The 26,782-nt window shown below is 40.1% G+C and overlaps 1 protein-coding gene across 1 annotated transcript in view; it reads left to right on the forward strand.

The window, feature by feature from the left end:
* kcnq1.2 (potassium voltage-gated channel, KQT-like subfamily, member 1.2) overlaps positions 1-26,782 on the forward strand; it is a 176,661-nt gene that overhangs the window by 21,506 nt on the left and 128,373 nt on the right. The window contains 11 exon segments of the mRNA XM_078256113.1: positions 2,204-2,330; positions 2,528-2,606; positions 2,699-2,795; positions 4,773-4,913; positions 7,263-7,373; positions 7,683-7,778; positions 8,876-9,013; positions 11,273-11,438; positions 14,864-14,890; positions 16,533-16,586; positions 16,954-17,054. Coding sequence (XP_078112239.1) covers positions 2,204-2,330; positions 2,528-2,606; positions 2,699-2,795; positions 4,773-4,913; positions 7,263-7,373; positions 7,683-7,778; positions 8,876-9,013; positions 11,273-11,438; positions 14,864-14,890; positions 16,533-16,586; positions 16,954-17,054 — 1,137 coding nt within the window.

A 26,782-nucleotide genomic window follows, 5' to 3' on the forward strand; every position in this document is an offset into this window, starting at 1 on the left:
AATATTAAATAACTCACCTCTGAGAAAACATGTACAATTGAAAATGCTATTGAGATTATTATCTAGAATCCTACATTAATAACAAGGGTATTACTTTGTATTATGTACCATCCATAAGTTGCAAAAGCTTTATAAAGGTGAATCTAGATGTAATGAGGGACTTTGTGTTTGTGTGCATACGTGCACCTCCCTTATAGTGGGACACACAGATTAAGCAATCTAATCACATTTTCATCTGTTATTGTAATTCCCAGGCAGCGCTTTAAATGCGCTTCATCCTTGTCTGGCTTGACGAGATTATTGCTCTGTGAACGGGCGGCTGTTTTCAGTAAACATATAGTTGCCAGTTTCTGATAAACATCCAAAAACTCCCCAACATCTGGGTGACCCATTTTATGTAATTATTATGACTAATCCCTTCAAATTCCCCACATTCATACGCTCCTTTGACTTTCAAATGTTACCCAGATGTCATAATTATTAAACTCGAATTGTAATTTTTTGGCCATTGGTGTTGGTGCTGATGTTTTCATCTGACTGTGTGGCAGTTTTAGCGAATGCTTATTCATTTGTTTTAATTTTTAGAAAGTATATATACAATGATATTAACCCCAATTAATAAACATCAGACACACATCAGAAGTTGCGTATATAGAATACAACTATCAAATGCTTGTTTGTCAGTAATAGATTACACTTTGTATATTCCAGAATACAAAGAACTGTTTAAACATTTGTGCACATATAACCTTGTTTGTTAGCTAAATAATACCTTTCAGCCAGAAAGGATTTCTATTGATTATACATTGTTATATAGACACAGCAGCAGGGACTTGAAAGGTAGTCTGTTACTTTCTTAAACAAACAATAAGGCTATGGCTGACTGGTCAAGTTCAATTAAAATGGATGTTATAGCTATCTCGGTTCCAGACCTCTGAATGAATAAAGTAAACCCAAATGGTAATTCAGTCTGATTATCAGGCTATGAAGATTTGCTGAACCATTGCTGCCTGTCTCTGTTTTCAATTCTGCCTCTTTATCTTCCTCTCTCTTTGTCTTTAACTCAGTGACAAAAAAATTAGCAATTCATTAAGATGAATACGGGGTGTATGAATACCAGGCCAGACGACTTAAGGGCAAAGTTGTAAACATGGTTAATTAATGATTATGGGCAAATGGGCAAACTGAAATTTTAGAAAGCAGCAAAAGGGATCTGTCCATCTGTCTGCCCCATTACTATGATAACCCTGATGGAGGCCTTAGGTTTGTATTACGTTATTTTTCACAGGACTGTTGCAAAAGTATCACTAAATGTACACATCAGTGCATTTTCTCTTTGGGCTGGCAAAAGTGTCTGGTTGACTTGATTGACAAGTCATTGTTTTGGGGCTCTGTGGTGCTGTGTTATTGCAGCAGGGCTCATGGTATTAAGTTTCATACAAGGGGTGGTCAGGGAGCAGCCAGTTCAAGCAATCAGCGAGATGACCACCCACATGGCCTTAGGTTTTAACAGACAGTATGGTGGCTAAATATTATGCATACACGGTGGCCAGGAAAACGATCTCAGGCTTAATTAAGTCACAGAGGCTCACGTATATGCACATAATAGAAAAACAAATGCACTATGGCATATATTGGAACACAATTTAAAAAATAACCAGCCTCAACTGATATGCAGGTGCATATTGTTATAACTGAAAATCAAGCCCTCATTTTTATTTTACAGCAAGTATAGTGAACTACTTTATTCAACTGTTGCACAAAGGTTTACAATTATAACAAGATCTCAACACCCAAGTTGATTATTTAGCCTTCTTATCTGTTAGGCCGCAGTGTGATAGCATTTCATCCTGTGGCTCCAATCACTTAGCCATTGACCCTGTCTCAATATGAGCTGTCATCAGCCATGTTATCAACCTCCATCTTTCCTCCTGGGTGGTTGGGTGGTCTTAGTACTACTAGACCACCTCAGTTTCTCTGTCTCACACACCTGTCATTAACCATTCATATCATATCGCTTGTATAATGGCTTGATTAATGCTTTTAGATTAGTCTTAATGCATGGCACAGTGTTATCAATGCTTTTAGAGATGATACCTTATCTACTTCCACATCCACTCGTCCTGTATGTGCTTCACAATTGTTGCCGCTGTACTAATGGATTAATGTAACCCTTGCTCTGTGTTTGCATTGTGCTTCACAGGAGATTGTGCTGGTGCTGTTCTTTGGCACAGAGTATGTGGTCCGGCTGTGGTCGGCAGGCTGTCGCAGCAAATATGCAGGCATCAAAGGACGCCTCCGCTTTATCAGGAAGCCCATATCAATCATAGGTGCACCTGGCATTTTCCTTTGCTCCCATTTAATACAACATATGTCATGTATTGTTCTTGTAGAGCAACAACTTAGACCATTCAAGCGATGTAAGGTTTTACTTGAGGGCAATGTTTCATTAAAACGGAAATAATTTCAACCCTGATTTGATTACTTGTCTTGACTCTTTTTTACTGTCTGTCTTTATCGCTCACAGATTTGATAGTGGTCATTGCTTCGATCATTGTGCTTGGTGTAGGATCCAATGGCCAAGTGTTTGCCACGTCTGCCATCAGGTAGAGTGACTTTTTTTGTTCTGCATTTTATTATTTACTCATACAAGTAGCTGGAGAGGGATCAGAAGATAATGAGATGTTGTGTGTTGCAGGGGCATCCGTTTTCTCCAAATCCTGCGAATGCTACATGTGGATCGACAGGGAGGAACATGGAGGCTCCTGGGATCTGTAGTCTTTATTCATCGACAGGTAGGTAGAAAGTATTCAGGCTAATGCTAAAACTATTTGCTTATTTTTATAATTATTTTTTTTAACACATATCAAACTGATTAGAAGGACAAAAATGGCAATTACTCCTGTTGCATCACTTAGCTGCAAAGTATTCTATAGGGTGAGTACACAGACCAAACTCTGCCTTCCTTTTCTTGCTGTAATTTACTGCTCATAACCGCAATCCAATGTGCACTGTCAGAAATACATGCACACAATGTGTGCAAATAAGCCACAGCAGACCTGGCTTTATAAGGAGAAGAAGAGAGATCGTCAAGGTTGCCTCTCCTTTTTCTTTCATCAGATCTTGGTACATTTGTTTCAGTATTTTATTAGGCTGATACACTGAAAATGAAATCAGAGGATGTAATGTTCTTTTCTTAATCCCAGAAGTAGACTGTGTTCTTTGGTTATAGTCAAACCTGACATTCACGTCTCTTTGATGCATAAGAAGAACAGATTGCATGCACAGGTCAAGAAAATAAATGTGAGATGAGCCTAATGTGATTTGTTGCCATCTCCCTGTTGTCAGATGACCACTTTATCAAATGATGTGCTCTGTTTAGTGGAAATATATTGCCCTTGACAGTGTCAATAAGTTGGTGGAAAGGAATAGACTAAGCACGTTAGGATGTGTGCTCAGAATAGCATTTGAGTACCGAAGTGCTGGGTGTATATTTGCTTACCTGTGTGTGTATATATTATAAACTACACAGTTACATTGCATATAGGACTGATGCTTATACATTGTAACTCTGGTTTTCTGAATGTAGGTTAAGCTCTCTTACAAGGCTGTGTAGGTTTAGACACTTAATCTTTTTACATTTACTACATATACTTTTGCATTTATGTGCATAACCAATTGATGAGCCTATTCAACGTCATGAGGCCGACCCTGTAAAGACTTGTCCTTTACAGTATGGCTTAAGCCACCGATGGAATAGCAAGGTGATCAAACATACAAATGTACCATTGGTCATGTATAACTTGGCAGACTACCACTTTCTACCTAACCTGACTGGTTTGGTTTAAGGTGGATTGGAAGTGCAGTGTCAGTGTCCTGTTCAATGCATCGAGCCTGACTGATTGGAGACGATTGTATAGTAGTCGGCTATAATAATCACCACACCCCATTCATCCTTCTGTTGTGCAGAAGGTGGTGGGTGACCTAGCTGACACAAGACTGGTCTAAACAGTGAACTGTTTGATGCAAACATTATCAGTGCACCTCTCTTTCCTTAAATTGCATCCCCGACTCCTCCACTTGCCTCCCTCCCTCGCATCTTACTTCCTCCCACCGAGGAAGCACGAGAGAGACGCGAGGAAATCATGGGAGGAGAGAGGAAACGAGCAAATGTGTTTTAGAGGGATGAGACGTCCATTCCTCTGAAGCGTCACATGAATTTGTCAGCAGTATGGGTGCTCTCGTGTATCTTCGCCTATAGCTCTTCGATGATCCCTCCTCGATGCTCGCTCTTCGGGGTAGAAATTAGGGCTTTGAGACGGCCTTCACAGAGGAGGGACAGAACAACTTCTGGTTCAGCCGAGGAGCACGGAGCTATCAAATAAGGGACATGACATGCAGCCTATGAGTTCTTAGGTAAGACCTGAGAGCACTCATAAAAGTCAGCAAGATGTCAAGTCTAGCTTGTGCAAACACACGCCTCCAGCATAATGAGACGACAAGCTACTCTCTTCAACACACATGGACACGGCTACGACCCAACAGCACAATCATTCAGGTATTAACTGACCTGACACCTCTTACTATACAGAGTAGGAGAAAGGTTGCCGTCAGTCAGCTGCAGCTCACAGCATGTCACTCACAGGTCATTTGAAACATAGATGTTGTTTGAAGTAATGCACTGTCACCAACATGGCTATCTACCACGTAGAACATTATTTCATACAACATTTTCATAGTATTGTGTTTGGCTGACTTAATGTGTTTTTCAGGAGCTGATCACCACCCTGTACATCGGCTTCCTGGGCCTGATCTTTTCCTCCTACTTTGTCTACTTGGCGGAGAAGGATGCTGTGGATGAGGAGGGCAAGACGGGCTTCTCCAGCTATGCCGATGCCCTGTGGTGGGGCGTGGTAAGACCGCTTAACTAGAAAATAGAAGTACATTGGATAGAAGAGGCAAGTCCTTCACTGATCTTTTTGAACTCTGCATATTTTTATATATTTTTTTTTAGCAATGCATATATTACTTGGATCCTTGAATGCTAATTAATTTCCCACATAGCTTACATACTTGAAAGACCACATCACATGTACATGAAAAAAAGATTGTTCTCTCTAAAGAGCTGTAATGAAAAAAATCACAGCACAATGGACTCTCAAGTGGAGTCTTAACTGGGAAAATGGAGATGGCTGGCCACCCTGGTTAGACCAATTATTTACCTCCTTGTGTTTTTATTTTCCTCATTGGTTCTTCGTGTAACATGAAAGCATTGCTGCAACACTCAACTCAGACGCAGGTGTGTTGATGTTTTTCGCGCACAGAGCTGGTTTTGCTTATTTCCCTCTGTACAGAGGCTCAGGTTTCCAGAGTAGTTTAATTAAACTTCAAATTAAACATTTGAATTGAACGCGCAGAGTAATGAGAGACCTATGGCTGTCTTGTGCAGGGGATCAGCGTGCCACAAAGAGACGGCAATAAAGCATTCACCTCTGGGCTCTTTGGCTCAAAGAACTTTTAGAGCACCAATATAAAGTGTCAGTTCCCTTAATTAAAACTTTAATTGTGGGATTAATACCTTTTTATGTAACAAGGGTCGAAGGGGTCACAGTGCTCCTCACTGCTCTGTGGAAAGTTGAAGAAAAGCTTTTATTTAAGTTGCTCTGTTCACAATGTTGAGAAAATAATCATGGTTGGGGGTTTGCACCATTTTTTTCTGAGACTGTAAACTTGAGAGCTATGATATGCCATTACAATAGGTTTTGGTTAGGTTTGTGAGTGTTTGTGTCTGTGCGCTTATTGAAATGAGATTGCACTGATTAGAAAATGCTAAGCTCCCCCAGTGTGTATTCCTCCTCTTGGCATGATTTCCACAAACGGATGTGCAGGTGCAGGGCACAGCTGGAGGACAAGCCAATGCCATGATTCATATCCCCTCCTCTCTCTCTCTCTCTCTCTCTCTCTCTCTCTCTCTCTCTCTCTCTCTCTCTCTCTCTCTCTCTCTCTCTCTCTCTCTCTCTCTCTCTCTCTCTCTCTCTCTCTCTCTCTCTCTCTCTCTCTCCCTCCCTCCCTCCCTCCATTGCCATCCCTGCCTCTCTTCTTCTTCTTCTTCTTCTTCTTCTTCTTCTTCTTCTTCTTCTTCTTCTTCTTCTTCTTCTTCTTCCAGTTGCTGATGGTTAGGTAATGGCTATTTTGGGCTGATTTTAACAACCTAACTTTAACCAGGACACAGTGTAACTTGCTATTTTGTAGTTGTGGTGCTTATGTACAAGTCAAATTGGGTGTAATCACACATACGGTATATATGCAGATCAGCATTCATATAAATAAGCATATATGCATACAGACATGCACATACACACTTAAACATATTCAATGAGCAGGTCTGTGACCTTTTGTGTAGACATGATTAGGTTTTTGCCACACACCCTACAACCTGAATGAGAGGGGTGTTTTTGAGTAGACGGTCAGGAGGACATTGTTTAGTCATCGGATTTGTGGATGAGGGATTAAATCCCCCACCACTCCACCTGCCCCCAACATACACCCACCCACCCTTCCCGCTCTTGCTCCTTCTTTTTTACTCCCAAAGCCCTTTTAAGTATCTCACCTTACATCAGCCGCTTTGTGTTTGCGCACAACGCCGGCTCACGCGGCGATGCTCCATAGACACCCACGGTAAGCCAAGTGTGTTCTGAATGTGTCAGAATTGGCTCGGCTTTCAGAGTGGGTGTACATGCAAATGCAAGAGGTATTTGTTTCCCCCCCTCACCCTGGCAAATTCCTACACTCACTGAGGATTAGTGGTTGGGAATCTTATTCCCTTTGAGGAGTGAGAGCCTCAAACGCCCCAGCCATCGCTGACAGTTGTTGAGCAAGGCCAGAACGGCTGAAATACTTTCTCTCTATTGTCTAACTCCTGTTATAGACTCCTGTGGTTTTGAATGTTGATCTCTGAATACACTTGTATTTCATGTGCAATGTTTAACATGTAAGGGGGAATTATTTACATTTTTATTCCATTTTTATCAACGCGGTTCATCATCAAGGGAAGGATAAAGGAGAGTCATAAAGAACAGGCACCCTCTAGTTTCCTGCCTCAACCTGCAATGGTGTAGCTTTAATTTTGCCCTTAGCTTCTTTGCATTAGTGAAGGTCTGTATAAGTGGCAGGATTTTTCTTTCTGTCACACATATGTCTACAATATTCTTATGATAATATTAATAGATGTAAGAGTGACTTCATCCACTCTCTGTCTTTAGGTGACTGTCACCACAATCGGCTACGGAGACAAAATTCCTCAAACGTGGATAGGCAAGGCCATTGCCTCCTGCTTCAGTGTCTTCGCCATCTCCTTCTTCGCTCTGCCTGCAGTAAATATAATTTTAATCTGAGTCATATGAAATTCATGAGCAGTAAGGAACAACTTCATTTTAGATTCATTATTTAATTTAGTCCCAATCGTATTACAACTTGGTTGACTCCTGTTTTTAATTTTTAATTAGCTATTGCTCTCTGTCCTGAAACACAACTTTTGTATCTATCCTTTTTAAGTATTGGTGTATGGATGTAATGATAAAAGAAAATGAATTTCTTTTTGTGAGATTCTGCATCTACATTTCTAATATCTACTCTAAACAACTATGAGATATTTTCTTTTCAACCTAATTCTTTCCGATTAGGGTATCCTGGGCTCAGGGTTTGCCCTGAAAGTCCAACAGAAGCAGAGACAGAAGCACTTCAACAGACAGATCCCTGCTGCAGCCTGCCTTATCCAGGTACATTTTAGCATCGCATGGAAGCATGTCGGTAGTAACCCACAAGGTTTACATTAAAAACCAGGTAGACACAGTCCATTAATGATTAAACAGAAGACACATGTCCCTTATACCATGGCTACAAAATTGTCTCAATCTGATCCTTATTTTTTTGAAAGGTGCAAACTTGCAGTTTCCAGATCTTTCTAGTAAAATAAAAGATGGAAACGGAAACGAGAAAAAGTAAAGTAAAAGTATTTGTTGTCTGCAAATGACTACTGAGCCATGGAAAGATGAGCTGTATCCCACTTGCCAAGAGTGAAATGGTAGACAGACAAGCAGCTATGTTGTGACAAAAGCTAACCATTACAAAGATTAAAATTACCCTGAACACACTGAGACACATCCACGGACAATTTAAATACCTGGGACACCTAAATGTCTGCAGGACAGAATACTGCAGATATCCACTCCCATGCTTTTTTGGGAAAATGTTTATGCCATGAATAGAATAGAACTGCTTACATAAAGAATACATTATTGTATATTATCAATTAATCAGTCAAACTTAACTTGTGCAGCACCTTTCGTAGTCCATTATTGATTGGTTGATTGATTTTATTTTGAATATGTAAAGAACAGAACAGCAGACAAGAAATAAAAACAAAACAAATCAATAACAACAAATAACAAGACAATAAATATATAATAATAACAACTTGTGAACATATCCGAAAAGGAGTGAGAAGAAGTATAAACTTATTTAATCCCACCCCCACCACGTGACAAGCTAATAATAAAATGGCACAAATATTAACCTGAATGAAAAGAGACAAATATAGAGAGATATTATGGAAAACAATATTATTAATATTTGTCTGACATTTAACAAATAAACCGTAGTAACAGAAAATGGAAATGTTAAACCAAAACCATCTCGACATGACAATTTTCACGTCACTGAATCTGTGGCTAATATTGCTGCACCACTGGCATATTCCTATGGTTGGTTCTAAATTTGTATTGGGGGTTTAGAGGAAAATAGAAAAATGATTACAGGTAATGCGAAACAAGGCATTGATTAATACTAATTCTATGCTTTAACCTGTCTTCCTCAGACACTTTGGAGATGCTATGCAGCAGAGAAACCAAACGGCTGTGCTGTGACGTGGAAAATGTATGTTCTAACTCCAGTGCCTGTCACCACAGTGGAATCTGACAACTTCAGCCCTTACGTCAGGAAACTGAACATATCGGTAATTATCCAGTTCAAATTAAAGAACCAAGAGCCAAGGGTATTTTGTGGCTCATATTTTGTGCAGTTTTTAGTTCAGATTGATTTACTACTCTCAAAAGAACAGGACAAGTCTTTCCCTCCAAAACTATACATCCATAAAATACAAAGTATGTCTTGCTGTGGGCTTTGAATTCAACCAAGGACATTTTTTCACATCTTTTTCTCTTTCACTGTTTATTGTATCTCTTTGCTTTGATCTATCCAATAAAGGTGAAACCTCACCCAGAAAAAAACCCCAGCATCCAGTCTTTAAACCAGAAACATTTGTTGGCTTTGTTTGTAGTTGTAGATGTTTCATTTTGGAATTGAAATACACATATGTGGTATTTCTCATATATGAGAAAAACATTTTTTAAATAGACATTTGAATGATCTGTTGAACCTGAGATGCAGAACATCAAAAAGTCTACAAAAGAGCGTTGTCAGAAAAAGCTGTCAGACTGTGATACTGCACGGTGGATTTGCATATGTCTGGCCCACACTGCATTGTCTCCTTGTGCAGTTCACCTTTCACAACAATATCAGCTATGTTGTGCCTAGGCCATACAGCATAAAAGGGCAAGTTAAGTTCCCACAAACGTACACACACACACACACACACACACACACACACACACACACACACACACACACACACAGAAGGACACATTACACACACAAATACACGTACACACAGAAGCCCTCCCTCCAAGGCTGACTCCACCAGGATGACTCCAGGCCTTTGTCTCTACCGGACAAAGACTCAGTCAGTTGAGATGATGTCACCGCGGCCTTTCTCATGGGAGTAAACCTTTGTCTAGTAGAACAACAACAAAAAAATCTTTGTGCAGCATTGAACCCACATGTATTGGAGAGAATGAAGGCTGCTTCCGCTTCTGTTTCAGAAGGTGACTTTCTTCGCTGACTCTCCTCTCTCTCCCCTTTCTCTGTCTTTCAAGATTCCTCTCCTGTTTCTTCTCTGTTAAACCGACTTTATTTCACTATTTCTTTTTCTTCCCTGCTCTTCCTGTCTCTTTCTCCGCTTTTTCCTCTGCCCTTCTCTGCCTTGTCTATTTCTTTCTTGTTTTCTCTCCCTATTCTCTTTATATCTAACTCCACCAGTCTCTGTTTCTTTTTCTTTGGCTCTCTTAAACTTAGTGTCTGTTACAGTTTCTTCATGCCTTCCATCTTTGTCTCTCTATTCTCTTTTTTATTTTCCTCCGACACCCACCACCACCACCTTCCATTCTCACTCTCTCTGCTAATGAGTCATTCAAACATTGGGTAGTTGGATTTAACTGCTGGCCACTTGTCAATGCCAAATTCTGATCCACTGAGTCCAAATAATTGAGTTTCCATAAAGGCCACGTCCATGACGTTGGTTTGGGTCAGTGGGTCTAAAGATTGGACTGGAGTCACTATTAAGTCCTCAGAAACTCACTAACTCCCAGCACATATTTCAATGTTTTTAGCAATGCATGGCTTTTTAACACTTGGCTGAAATGGCTGGATAAGTCCAGTCATTTTTCAGAGAATACATTTCAACAAGTGTACTGTGTTGCTAACAGGCTAGCACTTTGAACAAATTACAATCTTTATGCACGTGTTAACATGTATGCGTAGTTCCCCTTTATCTGAACTTAATTATAAAGAGCGATTCTAAGACCTCTATGGATTTGTTTCTCTAGAAAGAGGGACCCTGCCTAGATTAGTGAAACTATGCTGGATCCAGAACTGTGAGAGAAGCTTTCTAGTGTTTCAATTCTAACAATTGGTGGATGGGCTCAGTAAGTGCTATGGGGCCACCATCATGTTACCACACCACCTGCAAGGCTAGGTGCTAGATGCATTGCCAGTTGAATGACAGGCGAAGGCAGAGGCCTTGGTGGACTGATCTCTGGCTACACAAACTGCTTATTGGGATGTTGGATGTCACCTGCCTAGACTAGTACCGTGAAGGTAGAATAGTCCCAACTAGATATACGGTAGCTTAACTTATTTTCAGAAGGACAGCATGAAGCTCACCTTTTGACTGTGACCTTGTATATATCAGGACAATTTCTCACACATTGTTCTTTTCAATTTATTCCATTGCTGTAGGTGAGGAACAGTTGTAATTTGTTTGATTTTTAGCTATAACTCTACTCTTTAAAGCTCCTAATTATGATTACAATGTATCACCATGATAGTCACATACTTCTTGTTTATTAACTGGGTTGATGTGTCCTCTTTCTGTCAGAAAAGAGGCACCAAGAGGAGGTTGAAGCCCAGAGGTAATGGCTCTATGGGTGTGGCCTCAGCGAGAGCTGTATCGATCCCCCAGATCACCTACGATCACATTGATGACTCTGAGCAGAAGAAAGGTGGCTCTTTTTTCCAGGAGGAGCCAAGAGGGGCTGTTGAAGGTAATATACTGGAAGGAGTACTGCTCTTATGTTAGTGTAATGTACAGTATGCAAATTGATGTCAAATAGATATAAAGGGTTATTTTCACTTATTTTTCAGTTTGAGGTATGCTAACTGTACTGCATGTTTTTCAAAGAAAACCTCTATTGTATAAATGTCCTTTCTTCCAACAACTCAGTCCCAGACAAGTCAACTCGCCAAGATTACACATGAAAGCACTGAGCCCTGTTTTATTACTGCTTGATTAAAGTGACTTCATGTTGGAGCTCTTCATAACAGAATTTTTATTCGAAACCTGACACCTCAGAATGCCACATTCTGTGTTTTTTTTTGAAGTTGTTTTTAAATTGCATTGAATATTGTTGTGAAGCTATCTTTGCCATTTTAATACAGTTAAAGTCCAGCTGGCAACGAAGCCTGTGTCATGTGGAGGACATTTGAAGAAGTCAGTTACTGCAGTAATGAAACCAATTTCTTTTTCTGTTCCTCCTAATACAGTTTTGTTTGATGAAATAATGTGTGTTGAGGGCTGTAAAATGATGTCATGCTGCCTTATAGGCCTTGGAAATCCATTATTTCAGTAAAAGTTTGATGTGTTTTTGCATCCAGGGCATTTAAATGGCCCAAACATCTCCATGATGAATTACATTTTTTTATGGCACCTGTTTTAGAAATATTAGCTGTCAGCTTGTACTTTTGTGTTGGCAAAGTGTTTTTCATCCTTATTTTGAATGTCTGTAAAAAATAAATACTGTAGATACACTTAATTTAGATGCCCCTGATAAATCTGTTGCCAGCTTAACACATCTATAATAAAGCACTTATTTTTACACATTTAGGCTAGTAGAGTCACCACAAAAGCTAAAAATGAGAAAACCAGCATTTCACTGTGTCACATAGGTGTTCACTCCATGAGTACGAACACTCTGTACTTTGTTGAGTGTTGAGTCACTGTTGTTCCTGCTGCTGCATGGCAAGAGATCGTGCTAAATCATAACAACTCAGTCATCTCACTAGCTCATTCTTCGTGGAGCTATATGTTGGTAAGACATGATAGATTTGTAAACAAATCTGGCAGTGACACAAGGTAGTATTTATTTATGTACGCTATATAGGCAAAACTCTCTAAAGCATGTTATATACTGGTGTACGTACAAGTCTATGTACTGCCTCACAGAGCTGTTAGCATGGCTGTAGACACTTAGTCATATATAAAATTCTATCATTGTCATTGTTGGACTTGAAGTACAAAGTGATTACAGAATATACAACCTATTTGAACATTTTTTTAGAGCTAATTTCTTGTAAATGATTGCTGTTCTGTTCTCTCAGTTTATGCAAACAGTGGAAACCCTTAAACAGTATGGGATGAGTTGTTATGTGCTGGTTTTTCATTTTCACACAGTAAACAGTGGCGCTATCCTGATCCCCTTAGACCCAAGATGGCTGCCAGGTGTCTTCAGTAGACCAGATGGAAGCCATTACAGTCTCAGTGGTGATTAGAGGTCATGCTTACAAGATCTTTACTGCTTCACTTGTCCCCTTTGCTGGCCACAGACACTCACACTGGGCTTAAGTAGAAAAAAAAACTTTCAAATACGGGCTTGTCAAGGTTGCAAGTTGGAATTTCTTGTTATACTACTTGCAGTTTACCAATATTGCTGCAGTCATGCCAAAGCCAAGTTGTGTTTTCTATGATGGAGTTGATTTCAGATCATTCAGTATCCAGATCATTGTGGTTCCTAATGGTTGCCAGCACTCATACATAACAATAGAAACAAATGCAGGTCTATACACACAGTCTATGATAGATGGCTGGCTGGTTAAGGGGGCAGTGGTTTTACTTTGTGTGTTAAAAGCCATCCCCGTCAAATGAATTGACCCAGACTCCAGGTTAATAAATGCACTTAATGAGTTTTTCCTGTCAAAGCGTGTGATCATAAAAGGAGCTGGAGTGACATAAACTTGACATTAAGGCAAACCATCACCAGAAGAGCAACCACTTATGGGGGCACATGTTGTTTAGTTTCCTGCTTAATTTGGTGGATCTTAGATAATGAAGGAAAACATGTCTTAAGTTTGTGTGGAAAAAGCAATGAAATCAAATGTAATGTGAAACCAGTTAGCTTAGCACATTTTATCCAGCATTTATTCCCACATTTACTAGCAACAAAACAAGCTGTCAAAATGCAGATATTATGTTTCATGTAAAGAAGCCTGCAGCCTGCTGTCACTAATGATAATGTGTAGAGTTGAAACAGCATGAGACTCTGCTTTAGATCCATCCATAAAACAGACATCTGCAAGGTCAACTGTCTACACATGAGCTGCTGCTTTTTTATTCGTTTTAACCATCAGTGTTTCAAAGACTCACGTAGGCGTAACATGCATATGGTTTTTCTATGTTTTATAAAATACTTTCTAAGTAGCAAACTGGTATAATTTAAATTTTAGGGTTTAAGAGTCAGCTAATATAAGATGCATGGGGATGCAGCTTGGTTGTTTGCGAACTAAGTACATTATTGCATTAAAAGAAAATATGGATGAATCTGTGTTTCCCGCTTTTCCTATACTGCTTTTCCATAACGCATTTTACTGCTGGTTATAAGTCATCTCTTCCTCTTTATACTTGCAATAACAATTGTTTGGCCATTTGGGGGCAGCGGAAAAAAGTTGTGAACACAACATTGACATATTATCCCATTTTAGGTTGATATAGGGAACTTGTTAGCAAAAAGTTGCTTATTTACACATCCATCAGCTATTTACAGTAGCAACCGTATTAGTTGTTTTCCTGAGGGAAATATATGGCTCTTTCGCTGCTAAATGTTCACTAGCTAGTCGCTGAAAACAGCTGACTATGATGGCCAAAAACGACCATTTGAGAGCGGTGAGTGAACCAAAAGGGCAAAGTACCAGGCCGGACAGCTACACAATGAGCTGAAGCCCACTATGAAACATTGTTAAGCTGAGGGGAGCTGCAGATTCGGTTAATTATTTTCTGCAGGTCCATCATCACAAACAACCCCCTTAAACTTTTCACATTGTTTTCACATTGTCATTTGGTATTGTTATTATAACAATATTGATTATAGCTGCTTTAAATAAACACTTTCAGGGAAAGTGCTTGGCAACAGACATCAAATGTATTTTTTAGAGTTTAAAAGGGACAGTTTTTACAGTTACTGTATGAGTATAATAACCTCTGTTTCTTTCAAAATAAATTTGCAGCCTGTTTCTGGCCCAGAAATTAACATACAATCAATCTTATTCCAAAAAAGGAGGAAGTTATTGCGGAACAAAAATGCTGTTGTGTTGCAAAGCAGGAACTGATAGAGAATGTTGATTGGAAGGACGTGTCATTGCTGTGTGCCCCAGCCATGTTGCAGTCTCCAACTAACAATATTTCTGTCTTTCTTTGTAGGAATCACCAGAATGTTCAGACAAACAGGTGAGCGCTTCCAACTCCCCCATCACAACTGAGGTGCAATAATGGGATTTCCAGGGATTGAGTTATGGCATTTTGGTACAGAGATGATGTAAACAAATACTTTGGTGCACTCTGGTTTCATGGTAGCTCTCTCAAGTTTCCATTCCATAATCTTGTATGCATAAGCTAAACAGCAATTGAGACTCTTTTATATACCTCTTTTTCTTTGTCAAAAATGCAAACACAAAGATTAAGTATATAGTATATATGTGACTGCACTTAAACAGTGGTTAAGTACTTATTTTTCTCCTATTAAAAAGTCCTCTGTGTTAATCATTAGCTAGCCTGCCTTTTTAATGGGGCCCAGACAGTATTTTAATTACACTCGCTGGCTGGCTGGGCTTTTGTCCCCAACCGGACCAAACCAGAGCCAAGCACAGAGACTCAGACACTGGTCCTGGGTTGACCTGGCCTGTTTTCTTTACTGGGTGCCCTGCCAACACCACGGGTGAGGAACAGGGCTGGCCTGGCCAGGAATGGACAGGGCCTAGGGGACTTTGGGGACCTAGTCTGGGCGGGCGGGGGGTGCAGTTGATAAGCGGCCATTGTGGAGCTCCAGTGGTCATAAATAAACTGGTCATTGTTTGATTTAGTCAGTGTCCGGGTTATCGCTCCACTTATCTGTCTGGCCCCGCCCATTTCACTGTCTGTGAGAATCTATCAATGGAGCGCCCTCTCTCTCTCTCTCTCTCTCTCTCTCTCTCTCTCTCTCTCTCTCTCTCTCTCTCTCTCTGTACCTCTGTCTCACTGTCTTTTTCCACACTTTTTCTTTTTTTCCGTCTCTCTCTCCTCCCCTTGGCTAATACTCTCCCAGCCAAACACATTTGCACTGATGGGCCAGATAGAACTACATATATTGTTAATAAACCCTTATCCTGTTTGTGTAGCCGATAAGCCAGTTCACGTCTCCTTCAGTGAGCTGAAGTTGAGGCCAAAGGTGGCTCTTGTTAGCTCTGGTTACCCTCCTCCCCTCTCTTTCTTCCTTCTCTGTCTCTCTCTCTCTCTCTCTCTCTCTCTCTCTCTCTCTCTCTCTCTCGCTCTCTCTCTCAAAATCTCCTACTCTGCTTCCGGAGTTTGGACAATGTTAAATAAACTCAATGATTGAATACGAGAGAGGTTGAATGGATTTTGCTTGAATTGGACTGGTCTTTCATACAGATTTGCCACTCCATTCTTTATCACAATGGAGGCCTGGTGGTTTGGTGGAGAGACTTGTCAAACTCAGACACTGACAGTCTGACTGCAGGTCAAGACCTCGCTACACATGTTGTTCTTTGCTGTTGTTTTTAGCCATGCCAGCAGCCAGCCAGCTGCACTGTTGAACTGGAGCACTGCAATTTCTGTTTCCTCATATAAACTGTTCAAAAATATATAACTCAAATACTTTTTCCCAGCTGCCATAAGATAATTCCACTCTAAAATTACTTAATATCTTCTTGTATATAGACGTTTGGCATCCTTTTGAAAAACGGCATGTTAATTGAGGACTTCTGTTTTACACCAAACGGTTGAAACGGAAGAACTGATATAAAAAGGTGTTTGTTTAAACTTATTTCCTTTCTTATTTTTTCCCTTTCTTTTAACTATTTTTGCATGGCATCAGGCCGTCCTCAACATTCTTGGTCATCTTTCACTCTGAGCTGCCCTGGCTCTCCAGGTATCTTCTCATACTCAATACATATATTACAATTATAGCTGCACTTCTCATCTTATTTTGCCTTGGACCACAACTTTGTCATTAGTCTTGACATTTCCAAACTATTATTTAACTTAATCCATGAAATGAATTCCTCTATGATGTAAAAAAAGCCTATGTGCATTAATATTTACTTGAACTTTTACATATATCTGGTGGCTTCAGAGCTATAAACTGCAACAATAACCTTTTTTCTTTCCAATTGAAAATTAGTTAATTGAAAGAAACATTTCCTCAGTATGTATTAAGCAAATTTAAACTTGTATACAGTTGACCAGCCCAATATGAGTGTACTGAAATTATTAACTATTATCTCTTTCCTTTGCAGTGAGAAGGAATCATGATGACAGCACCTCCATCGACATCTCCCGCGCCAACAGCTTAAGCGATGAGCTGGACTACATGACTGAGGCCATTCCCCTGCCGGTGGTGGAAGCTCAGTAAGTCCCAGAACATGTCCCCTCTGCTATCCTCTGGAGCCCCCATCTCCCTCCGATCCATCATCCTGCCCTCCATTCTTCGATACACATAATACTGATTTCTCTACTTGTCGTAGTACCTAAAGGCCCTTTGTCAGACCAGAGAGCCCCTCTAGCTGCTCTCTAAATGAAGTTGTTTTGTTGAACTCTCTTGAGGGTTAAAGAGACTCTCAAGGGCCAAAGCCATATCAGGTACAGAGAGTTTTAAAGGGGATTTTCCCTTTAGCATTGAGGAAAATTTCAAAGAAATCCCTCTCAATAGGTTGTAGGACAACTTAAGGTCCCGGATGGCTTGTCACCACATGCCCTAATAGGATTGAGAAATCACAGCTGTTGGTTGCTGTGTGAATTGCAAATGGTGTTCCTTCCCTCTGCTGACTTGCTCATTCGAATGAGTTTCATTAATGTAACCCAAAATGTAATTCTGATGTAATTAGATGTTTTTTGCTTCCTAAGTGAATTGCTGCAGTAGCAGATGTTAATAACTGCTGCAAAAACACTTTACTCTTTACCCATTATTTTGCTACTATCTCCTGCTTTTTCACCAGTATCAACAGACCAGTACTCCCACAACCACAAGTTTACACTATCAACAATCACTACGGGTGTTCACAAAGAAGAAAAGTGGAAAGACTTTACACAGATAACATGTCAACACTATTGTTAGGCTTAATCCCAGTAGTGGGAGACTGCCAAAGTGCCTTTCCCACTGGGACAGAGTCATGTAGCAGCATTGCATACAGATTAGGTGATAACTTACTGAGCAGGCAGGTAATACCAAGTCCCATGGGACTAAATGCAGTAGGCTAGGGGTTGTTAATAGAGTATGGGCTTTAACAAAGTTTGAATGCTACATGGGGCTGTAGTTGATGTTGTGTATGTGGCTGTTCCCCTCATTCATTATGGATATGGATAATCCATAATGCCTCAGGTGACAGCTCATGTGCACTGAAAACTTTAAGGTGCAGTTTGAGTGCTGTGCTGTGGCATATTGACATGCAATATTTATATTGCACTTAGTCCTTTGTATGTGCTTGTAGTGTATATATATTTACCACATTTTAGTTAATGTGGGTCAACAGAGTTAGTTGTATTACTAGGCTTTGCCTATGATGGGTCACAGGTTGTTTTGCTCAGATACTTTTTTACAGTCATTTGTGTCCTTTTGGCAGTTCAATTTTCTGACCAATCTTATTAGACATTTATGAGCCATTTTGTAATGCAACATACTGTATATAGGTTTTCCAAATGGACTAAATTGGATTTGATGTAATAGCTACATAATGTGGTCCTTCCTAAAATATATACTGTATATATCACCGAGAACATACTTTCCAGTTTTAGGTAAAATATCTGAAGAGCAATACAATTCTCCACACACCACAGAGGATCATGTTAATGTAAAAGCATTAACAAAACAAACGTTTACAGTAAAATGAGAGTTCTGGGCAGCAGATCGCTTCTTCTCTCTCTTGCAGTCTTTTGACCTGCCCGTTTGTGGCACTGGTCCAGGACTCTTTCTCCACATAGCACTTGGATTCCACAAGGCACTGTACTAGCTTTCCTTTTCTTCTTCTCTCTTTTATCCATTCTTCTATCTACCCTGATCTTATCTGCTGCTCAGGGGGGAGACCATGGAAAATGTCATCCTTGACATACAATAGAAACCATGACGAGCCATTACCCAAACTCTTATTAATCATTTAGAATTTGATATGAGTGCCACTCCTGGAAAATGTGATTACAGTTTCTCATATTTCATTTTCTGGGCTGTTTTTCGTTTTTTTTTTAATGGAGCCTATTGTTTACTTTTATTAGATTTTTTTTCAGATAAAACTGGTCACATTCGATTAGCATGAAAACATATCCCAGAGAATGGTCGACTCGGTACACGTGTTATTAACCCCTAGGTTCATTTTGCGTAGTATTTAGATGCTTTACTTGAGTTAAAGTATCAATATCAAACTGGGAAAATACTCCACTACAAGTAAAAGGTGTGCATTCAATACCATACTTAACCAAAAGCATGTTAGTATTATTAATAAAATATACTTACAGTATCACAAGTAAAGGTAGTCATTGTGCAGTCATATGGTCCCTGTAAGTGTATAACTGTTATATACTGCTGCATTATATGTTGCATTTTACTGCTGTAGATGTTTAAGGTTGTGCTGCTTTAAACTCCTTTATATACTGTTAGGTAGTTTAATCTACAGCCATGCATCAAATTCTATTAAATCACCAGATAGTTGCTGTCCTGTGAGAACCACATATCTCTAATAACTTTTTTTTATAAAAAACAACAACCCTGTTTCCAGCTGATCCAATACGTTCTTAAAGAGTTTATTTAGCTTAAGAAGTAAGACATTTTGTCAGCCCATTAATGAACACTTAATCCTTCAGTTTATTACAAACATTAACATTCAAAATCAACAAATCTGGAGATTTATCTGGAGGTAGGGGATGAAAATGTGTGATCTGAAAAGTAACTTAAGCTGTCAGACAAATGTAGTTAGAGTAGTAGAGTAGAAAGTATAATATTTACCTCTGAGATGTGGTGGAGAAGATATATTAAATTGTGTAAAATGGAAATACTCAAGCATACTAGTAAAGTATGCCATAAAACAGCCCATAGCCTGTTAGGGGCCTATTTCCTAATAGTGTTCCTCATTATCATTAATACAACCTCTGTTACAGTCAACCATGCAGTGAACTATAACATTTCATGTTACATTTGGATCTTACACAGTTCATTACAACATAAGCATTTTTCCAGATTTTCTTATTATTTTTATTGGGCATTTTCAGCCTTTATTTTGACAGGACAGCTGAAAACATGAAAGGGGAGAGAGAGGTCTCAATGACATGCAGCAAAGGGCAGCAGGTCGGAGTTGAACCTGGGCCTGCTGCGTCAAGGAGTAAACCTCTATATATGAGCGCCCGCTCTACCAACTGAGCTATCCGGGAGCCCATGTTTCCAGATTTTCTGCCAGTCGATTAATAATTAATGAAGTCCCTGAGACATAAATGACATCCTTTTAAAAAATTACTTTCTTTTTTGTGGGTGTGCCTCTGGGTGTTAATGACTGAGTGTGTCAGAGTGAGTCGTCCAGCTGCAGAGACAGACTGTCTATGTGTGTCTCTGTGTCTATGTATCAATTGCAGGGCTGATGCAAATCTGAGCTTGGCTGTTACAGCTGAGGTATGCCCATACCTCAGCTGTAACAGCCAAGCTCAGATTTGGGCCATGCTGGGCATATTTCCATAACTGGTTTGTTTTGGCCCCTGTGTCATGCCACCAAGGACAGCACTGTCATTTGGCATCCTTATCTAGATTTCTACAGACTGCTACCAGATCCACCCATACTGCCTGAGGGATCAGGATCAGCTTTGTGTTGTTTTATATCCAGGAATTGAAGTTTCTCCACACGTTCCAGCTTTAATGTAAATTTGACATAAGCTGGCACTTTCCTCAGTTAAGCTAGGTGCTTGGAATAAATAGCCTTTATTCTACATTTCTGGTACCTTTATCACTTTTATTTTTCTGTAACAGCACAAGCTGGAACGTTCCACTGTTTGTTTGGCTTTGCGGAAGCAGACTACCCCCAAAGTGTGTGTGTGTGTGTGTGTGTGTGTGTGTGTGTGTGTGTGTGTGTGTGTGTGTGTGTGTGTGTGTGTGTGTGTGTGTGTGTGTGTGTGTGTGTGTGTGTGTGTGTGTGAGTGTGTTTGTTCACATGTGTGAGAAGCATCAATACAGCTGGCTGTGACGTCTCTGGGCTTCTGAAGAGGAAGTGGTGCAGGGCAGCGTCCGCACGCAATCGTGCCTTTCACTCCTCTGAACCCAAAACAGACACACACCTACATAAACACACACAATCATGCTTTTTCCCCTCTGTGAAGATACATATTTATTATTGTTTTGTTTGTCTGTTTAAAACCAGCTTATGGTGATTTGTTATATTTAAAAACCTAAATAAAAAAACAAAAACATACACTCGTTCCACAACTGCAACACCCTATTTCCCTTTTTACTGTAAACACTTCCTTCACTATTTGTTTACTTAGTCCTGTGTAAATGAGGCGCGTTTTTTTTGTTTTGTTTTACAATTCAGTGTGTGTATGTACAGCTGTACATTTTACAGTTGTACAATTGATGAGATGTATTAGTTAAATGTTGAATGAAATCATAACAAACCCCTGAGGGGCTGCTGATCCTAAATCCACCCAAAAACAGATTGACATTTACTCTCTTGGGAAATGAGTAAATGTTTCCAAGTACACTTATTAGGCCCCAAACAGAGGAAGGCCTTGTTTAGCTGATTGCAGTGATTGTGTCCTATCTCTCTCTCCCTGCTCACTGCTGTAACACCCTTTTTTTTTCTCAGTTCTCTGCATAACGGCATCGTCTCTCTGCCTCTCCATGTAGCCAAAATACAAAAAAGAACTCTCCTGGTTCTTTTCTCTGTCTAGCAGCAACACCTCAGTAATGTCTGTCATCTTTTGACCTGAGGCACTCTGCCCTTCCTCCTACTGGATGTGGCCAGGTTCTGTGCCCTTCTCCTCCTCCTCCTCCTTCTCGTGTCCTCTCAGACCTGTAAAAGCCTGCATGGGCCACCTGCAGGCAGCTCTTAATTAGTTCCCCTCTTACAAGCTAGCCGGAGATAAACAATGAAAACCCACTGCAGTGCTACGGGAGGGATTGCAGGCAGAGACACATGCATCATGGCCTGTCCTCTTCAAGTAGGGGCCTCTCTCTGCTGAGCACTGGCGTCTTTTGTGCAGAGCTCTGAACAAATTGACTCTTTGTCTGTGTGGCCTCTGTATGCCTGTCTTGTACACTGTACTCTGATATTGATGGCATGGAGGGGTGTTTTAAACATATGGTGTTTAGTCAAGAGGACAAATCTAAAATGCATTCATGGTTTCTGTCACAGGAGTCTTTTTAAACCTTAAATATAGTCACTTTGACAAATATTTGTGATATAAGTTCCCCCCATAGCATGCCCCCCTCTACCCCAACTTTGTTCTCCAAAACGTGCTGATGAAGAAGTTATTTTATGGGGCTTTATGCAAGATTCAACAGTGAATCTAATGTGAAAATATCCAGTAAATCCTCTTAATATTTTTGGCTTTACTGCCAAGTATTAGAATGACAAACTAGACTAGGCAAGGGCCTCACTTTGGCCACATGCACAAGACACAAATGCACACATATATGCACACAGACAAACGGGTAGGGTAAGATCCCTGGCCTCCTGCCCTGCATCAAGAAAAGCCCGGGTGCTACTGCTTTATGAAAAGATAGAGAAAGATACTAAGAAAGAAAAGGACAAATTGTGCCACAGTTTCTTGACTTTCTGCCAATTTCTAGAGCATAAAGAAAATACAGAAAATAGTCTTGGCGCAGTAAAACAGCCACACACTGATTCATATTCTCTGGACAACAGAGCTGTGCATGGAGGGATTCAGTAGTTAATCTCATTACACACTCTGGGCTTTTATGTGGTTACTGACCTCCACTCTACCTTTACTCACTTGGACGCATTAGAAATAGTTTAATTGCTCTCACTTTTCCTAAAATACAACCAGCATAAATCCTACAGTTAAGCTGACAATTTCAAAATAGAAATTAGCTTGTTCTTACAGGCAGTATGTTGGGGTTTGATTTCTGCAGTGTATACAAGCCTCTAGTTGAAACCTTTTACATGTGGGCTAATGGTGCATGTCTCTGGTTGACCTGTTATTGTTTATATTATTTCTACTATAGATGGATCAAAGGATTCCGACCCTAAGAGAGAGAATCATCCTCTGATTCAACTCCCTGAATGCACAAGAATCTAACAAGTGTTATCACCATTTAGCTTTAGTGTATTTCATAATGCCTCAACGACATTATACTGTAGCAATATATGTGGTAACTACAGTTGTCTGAATATTAATATTTATTGCAGAAAATTATTAGAATAGGTGCTTTCCGACCGGATAGTACTTGTACTTTTTAGAGGAAAAGTACACTTCTAAGCAGTTCTAAGAACTACTCTCCCCCAAAGAGTTTGCATTCCCACTGGCCAAGTGGCCATAGGGACTGGTAGGAGGGGTAAGGGAGTGACGCAAGCACGGCAACGGTCTTCATAGCATCGTCACTAGACCTTAGCGCCACATACAACAACAAAGCAGCATGGAGGAGGCCGTACATGGCCAGCAGTGCCTGCACCTCCGCATCAGTCCACTTTTCCGAGTTCCGCATTCCGTCCATTCTCGTAGTAATTCACGTAATGTTTTGCTCAACACAGACGGGGCTTTATTATACTCGGAACAGACCCCGCCTCTGCCTGCTGCTGCGCTGTGGACGTGTGTGTGTGTTTGTGTGACTGTGTGTGTGTGTGTGACGGCCGGCGAGCCGCAGGACACGCTTGTGGAGTTTAACTCCGAAAAGACAGTTAACCACAGGTTCCTGTTCATCTTATGATGGACATGTGTTGTGATATTTAAACAAACGAACCGTCAACGGCGAAATAAAAGCCTCTTATTTATGAGAGCGGTCTGAGAGACCTCCAGCTTACCGCGAGGTGTCTGAGCAAGACTGGCCGAGCGACGAGCTGGAGGCCAGGGCAGGCGCTTGCTGGCTGTCGCCTCACTTGACGGAGCTTCTGAACTCCGAAAACTTTGAAGCAAATTGTCAATTCGGTATCAATTTTCGCAAGACTGCCTATATTCAAAATCTAAACAGTTAATTTCTCGTCTAAAACGTTGTCAGAAGTGAATTTAATGATGAATAAGATGGTGAAAATTGTTAAAAATGTCCCGTTGTTGGTTGTTGCTCTGTCTGCAAGTTCTAAGTTGGCAGTGGGCGTGACTTATAAGTTCGACCAATCAAGTACACCTAGGAAAAGGGAAAAGTCCCTGCTCTGGAGTACGAGCTAAAAAAGTACGTTACTGTGGCCAGAGGAATTTAAAAATCCCCAAAGTTTTCCTGTCGGAACATGACGAAAAAAGTGTTTTAGGAACATTTAGTTCTAAGAACTGCAAAAATCCCTCCGGTCAGAAAGCCCCTAATTACTCCTGCATCACAGACTGCAAGTAAAAACGTCATCTGTCATCGACTTCCATTTGAAATTCAAGAACAACATGCCTGGTAGACAGCTTTGACTTACAACACCCCTTTCAGTTGCCTCGCTGAAAACAGAGCCGTGTCTACATGTACAGTTACACTTGGAAGTCCAAACAGTGACCAACAATGCAGCCAGAGGCTACTTCTTCTTGTTACAATTAAGCAAGGGAAACCATGTTGTCCAGTGCTTCTGTGCAGATGAGGTTTACCGTGCACTTTTACCCATATCTACATTATTCCATGTCACAACTTACTTTTCTAGTATGATTGAACTTGCACATGCACAAATTGGAGAATATACAGTGTTACATCATTGCCTACTGCAATAAAAGCCATCTAAACAGTATTTATTTTTGAGTGTTTATATAAATTACTTAAATGAGAGATACGTGATGAAATACGTGAGATACGTGATGAAAAAAGTAACAGTAAAATGTAATATAACCTGCAAAACAAGTTTATCATTGGATCAGAGCACACAGACCTAAATCACACGCTGTATACGACAGAGAAAAGATTGTGCTGTGTGTAAAATTATAGAGTATACAATTCTAATTATACAATTATACAATTATAGAGTGTGGTCTAGACCTACTCTATCTGTAAAGTGTCCTGATATAATTCCTGTTATTATTTGACACTATAGATAAAATTGAATTGAAAATGTTACTGTTCTTCCACAGAGAAAGAATATTGGAGCCACTGGAGAAAATTCTCCTACCGGCGCCAAAAAGAGAATCAGCAAGCCATCTTTTATGATATGTGACACCCAGGGCAATAAAATGCATTTTCATTAAGTGCTTAATTAAAGAGTGTGTTTAGTCATGCTTGACACTGGTCATCCTGCATTAATGAAGGCCCTCATGCTGCTGTTATAATGGGTAAGAGTGTTTACTCCCCCTCAGTGGTGTTGGTGGTTCTGGAAGGGTTTTATGGCAATGGAATCATCAGTGACTGCTTTATGGCCTCTTACAGCAAGCAAGAACTGCAGAAAGAAATCGTCCAGACCAAATAAAAAGATACTCCCACCAACATGATCAGTATTTGCTGCATCCAGATTATTGACTGGTCTATAGATGATATTAGTGCCATTTTGGTTTTATTAGCTCCATTTAAATCTGCCTGGGTTGCACACAGTGGTAGATTGAAGTGAGCCTGTCATGGCATACTGATTTGGTAAGTATCCCAGTGTGGTGTGGTGGATCGGGGATTCAATCCAAAATCAGCATGAGTAGCTATGCATGAACAAGGCCAGACTTAGTAGCATTCACAGCTGCTGCAAGCCAAAGATAGGCATAAAAGAGTTGGGATCATAACCCATAGTTCAGTATTAGTTTTTCTCTTATGACGCTGTAGACAGATGTGTTGTTGTTTTCCCTTTCTTTTTCCTTAAACATCTGAAGTTCAAACAAGACGGGTGATTTTACTGTAGTCAGTTGCTCTGTTTACTAATCATATATCATTTTTCCTTCTCATTAATAACTAAAGAGGAAGCTAACACACTTTTTATGTCTGGAATAGTGACCCATGCAAAAAGATTCTAAATCATGGTAGTCATTAGTTATAATTAACTCTTACATTTAGCCAAAAAATACTCCAAATTTTAAACAAATATAGAAAAATGGTGTGTATTATGAAAGAAATAAAAAGAACATCAAGTAAAAGGTGAAAATTATAAATGCAAGGTCTATTACTGCTGTAACAACTGTGCAAGGAACCAGATCATTTAATACTTGGTCACTGGTTGGTGAGAAGGATTTTGTGATCTATTTTTTTTTACTTGACTTTACTTATGTGGAGAGTACAGTACACAGAGGTGCAGTAGTATGGGTTGTTGTAGTAGTATATCAATAAAAGGAGGAAACGTGATTGTGATTGTGATCACACACTGTGTGATTTCACTTGCAAACATTAGTTTAAAGCACATCAACTATGATTAGTATGTGACTGTGTATTTAGATTGCCCAACAGATTTCACAGGAGTCCATGCCCTACTAGTGCATTCCATTTGTACTCGGGAGTCAGATTTTCTGAGGTCAAAGTCGGAAACACGCCCCCCTGACCTTGGATTTCCGAGCTCGGAACTCTGACAACCACAAAGTACTCCGAGGTAAAAATCCAACATGGCTGCTCCGTGCATCAACAGTTGTGAAAGCTGTAGTAACATACATATATTAGCACTTTTGTCTTATTTGTGTCACTAAATCAGTCGTACACACAGTCCTGTCCAACTTCTATCTGTGGACATGTTGCTATGCTGTTTGTATGCACAAAAAACAGCATAATGCATTGTTGTTAACTGGCATTGCTATCAATGACTAACCTGGCTAGAGCTAATGAAAACAATGAAAATCTGACTTGTAAACGTATTCAACTCGGGTGTGACGTCATTCCCAGCTTCGGCTTCCAAGTTCCGAGGTAAATGGAATGCACTATAATCCTGGCGTCTTCTACTCTGACTGTAGAGAAATCAAAGTAAGACCCCACCCAGTCCTTACTTGGAGGATTCCCAGACTTGCCCTGTCTCTTAGAGGTGTGTCCCCCTCCCTGCTCCAGTATTAGAGGCA

Source organism: Sander vitreus, chromosome 8 (assembly GCF_031162955.1).
Source record: "Sander vitreus isolate 19-12246 chromosome 8, sanVit1, whole genome shotgun sequence".
NCBI classification, from domain to species: Eukaryota; Metazoa; Chordata; class Actinopteri; order Perciformes; family Percidae; genus Sander; species Sander vitreus.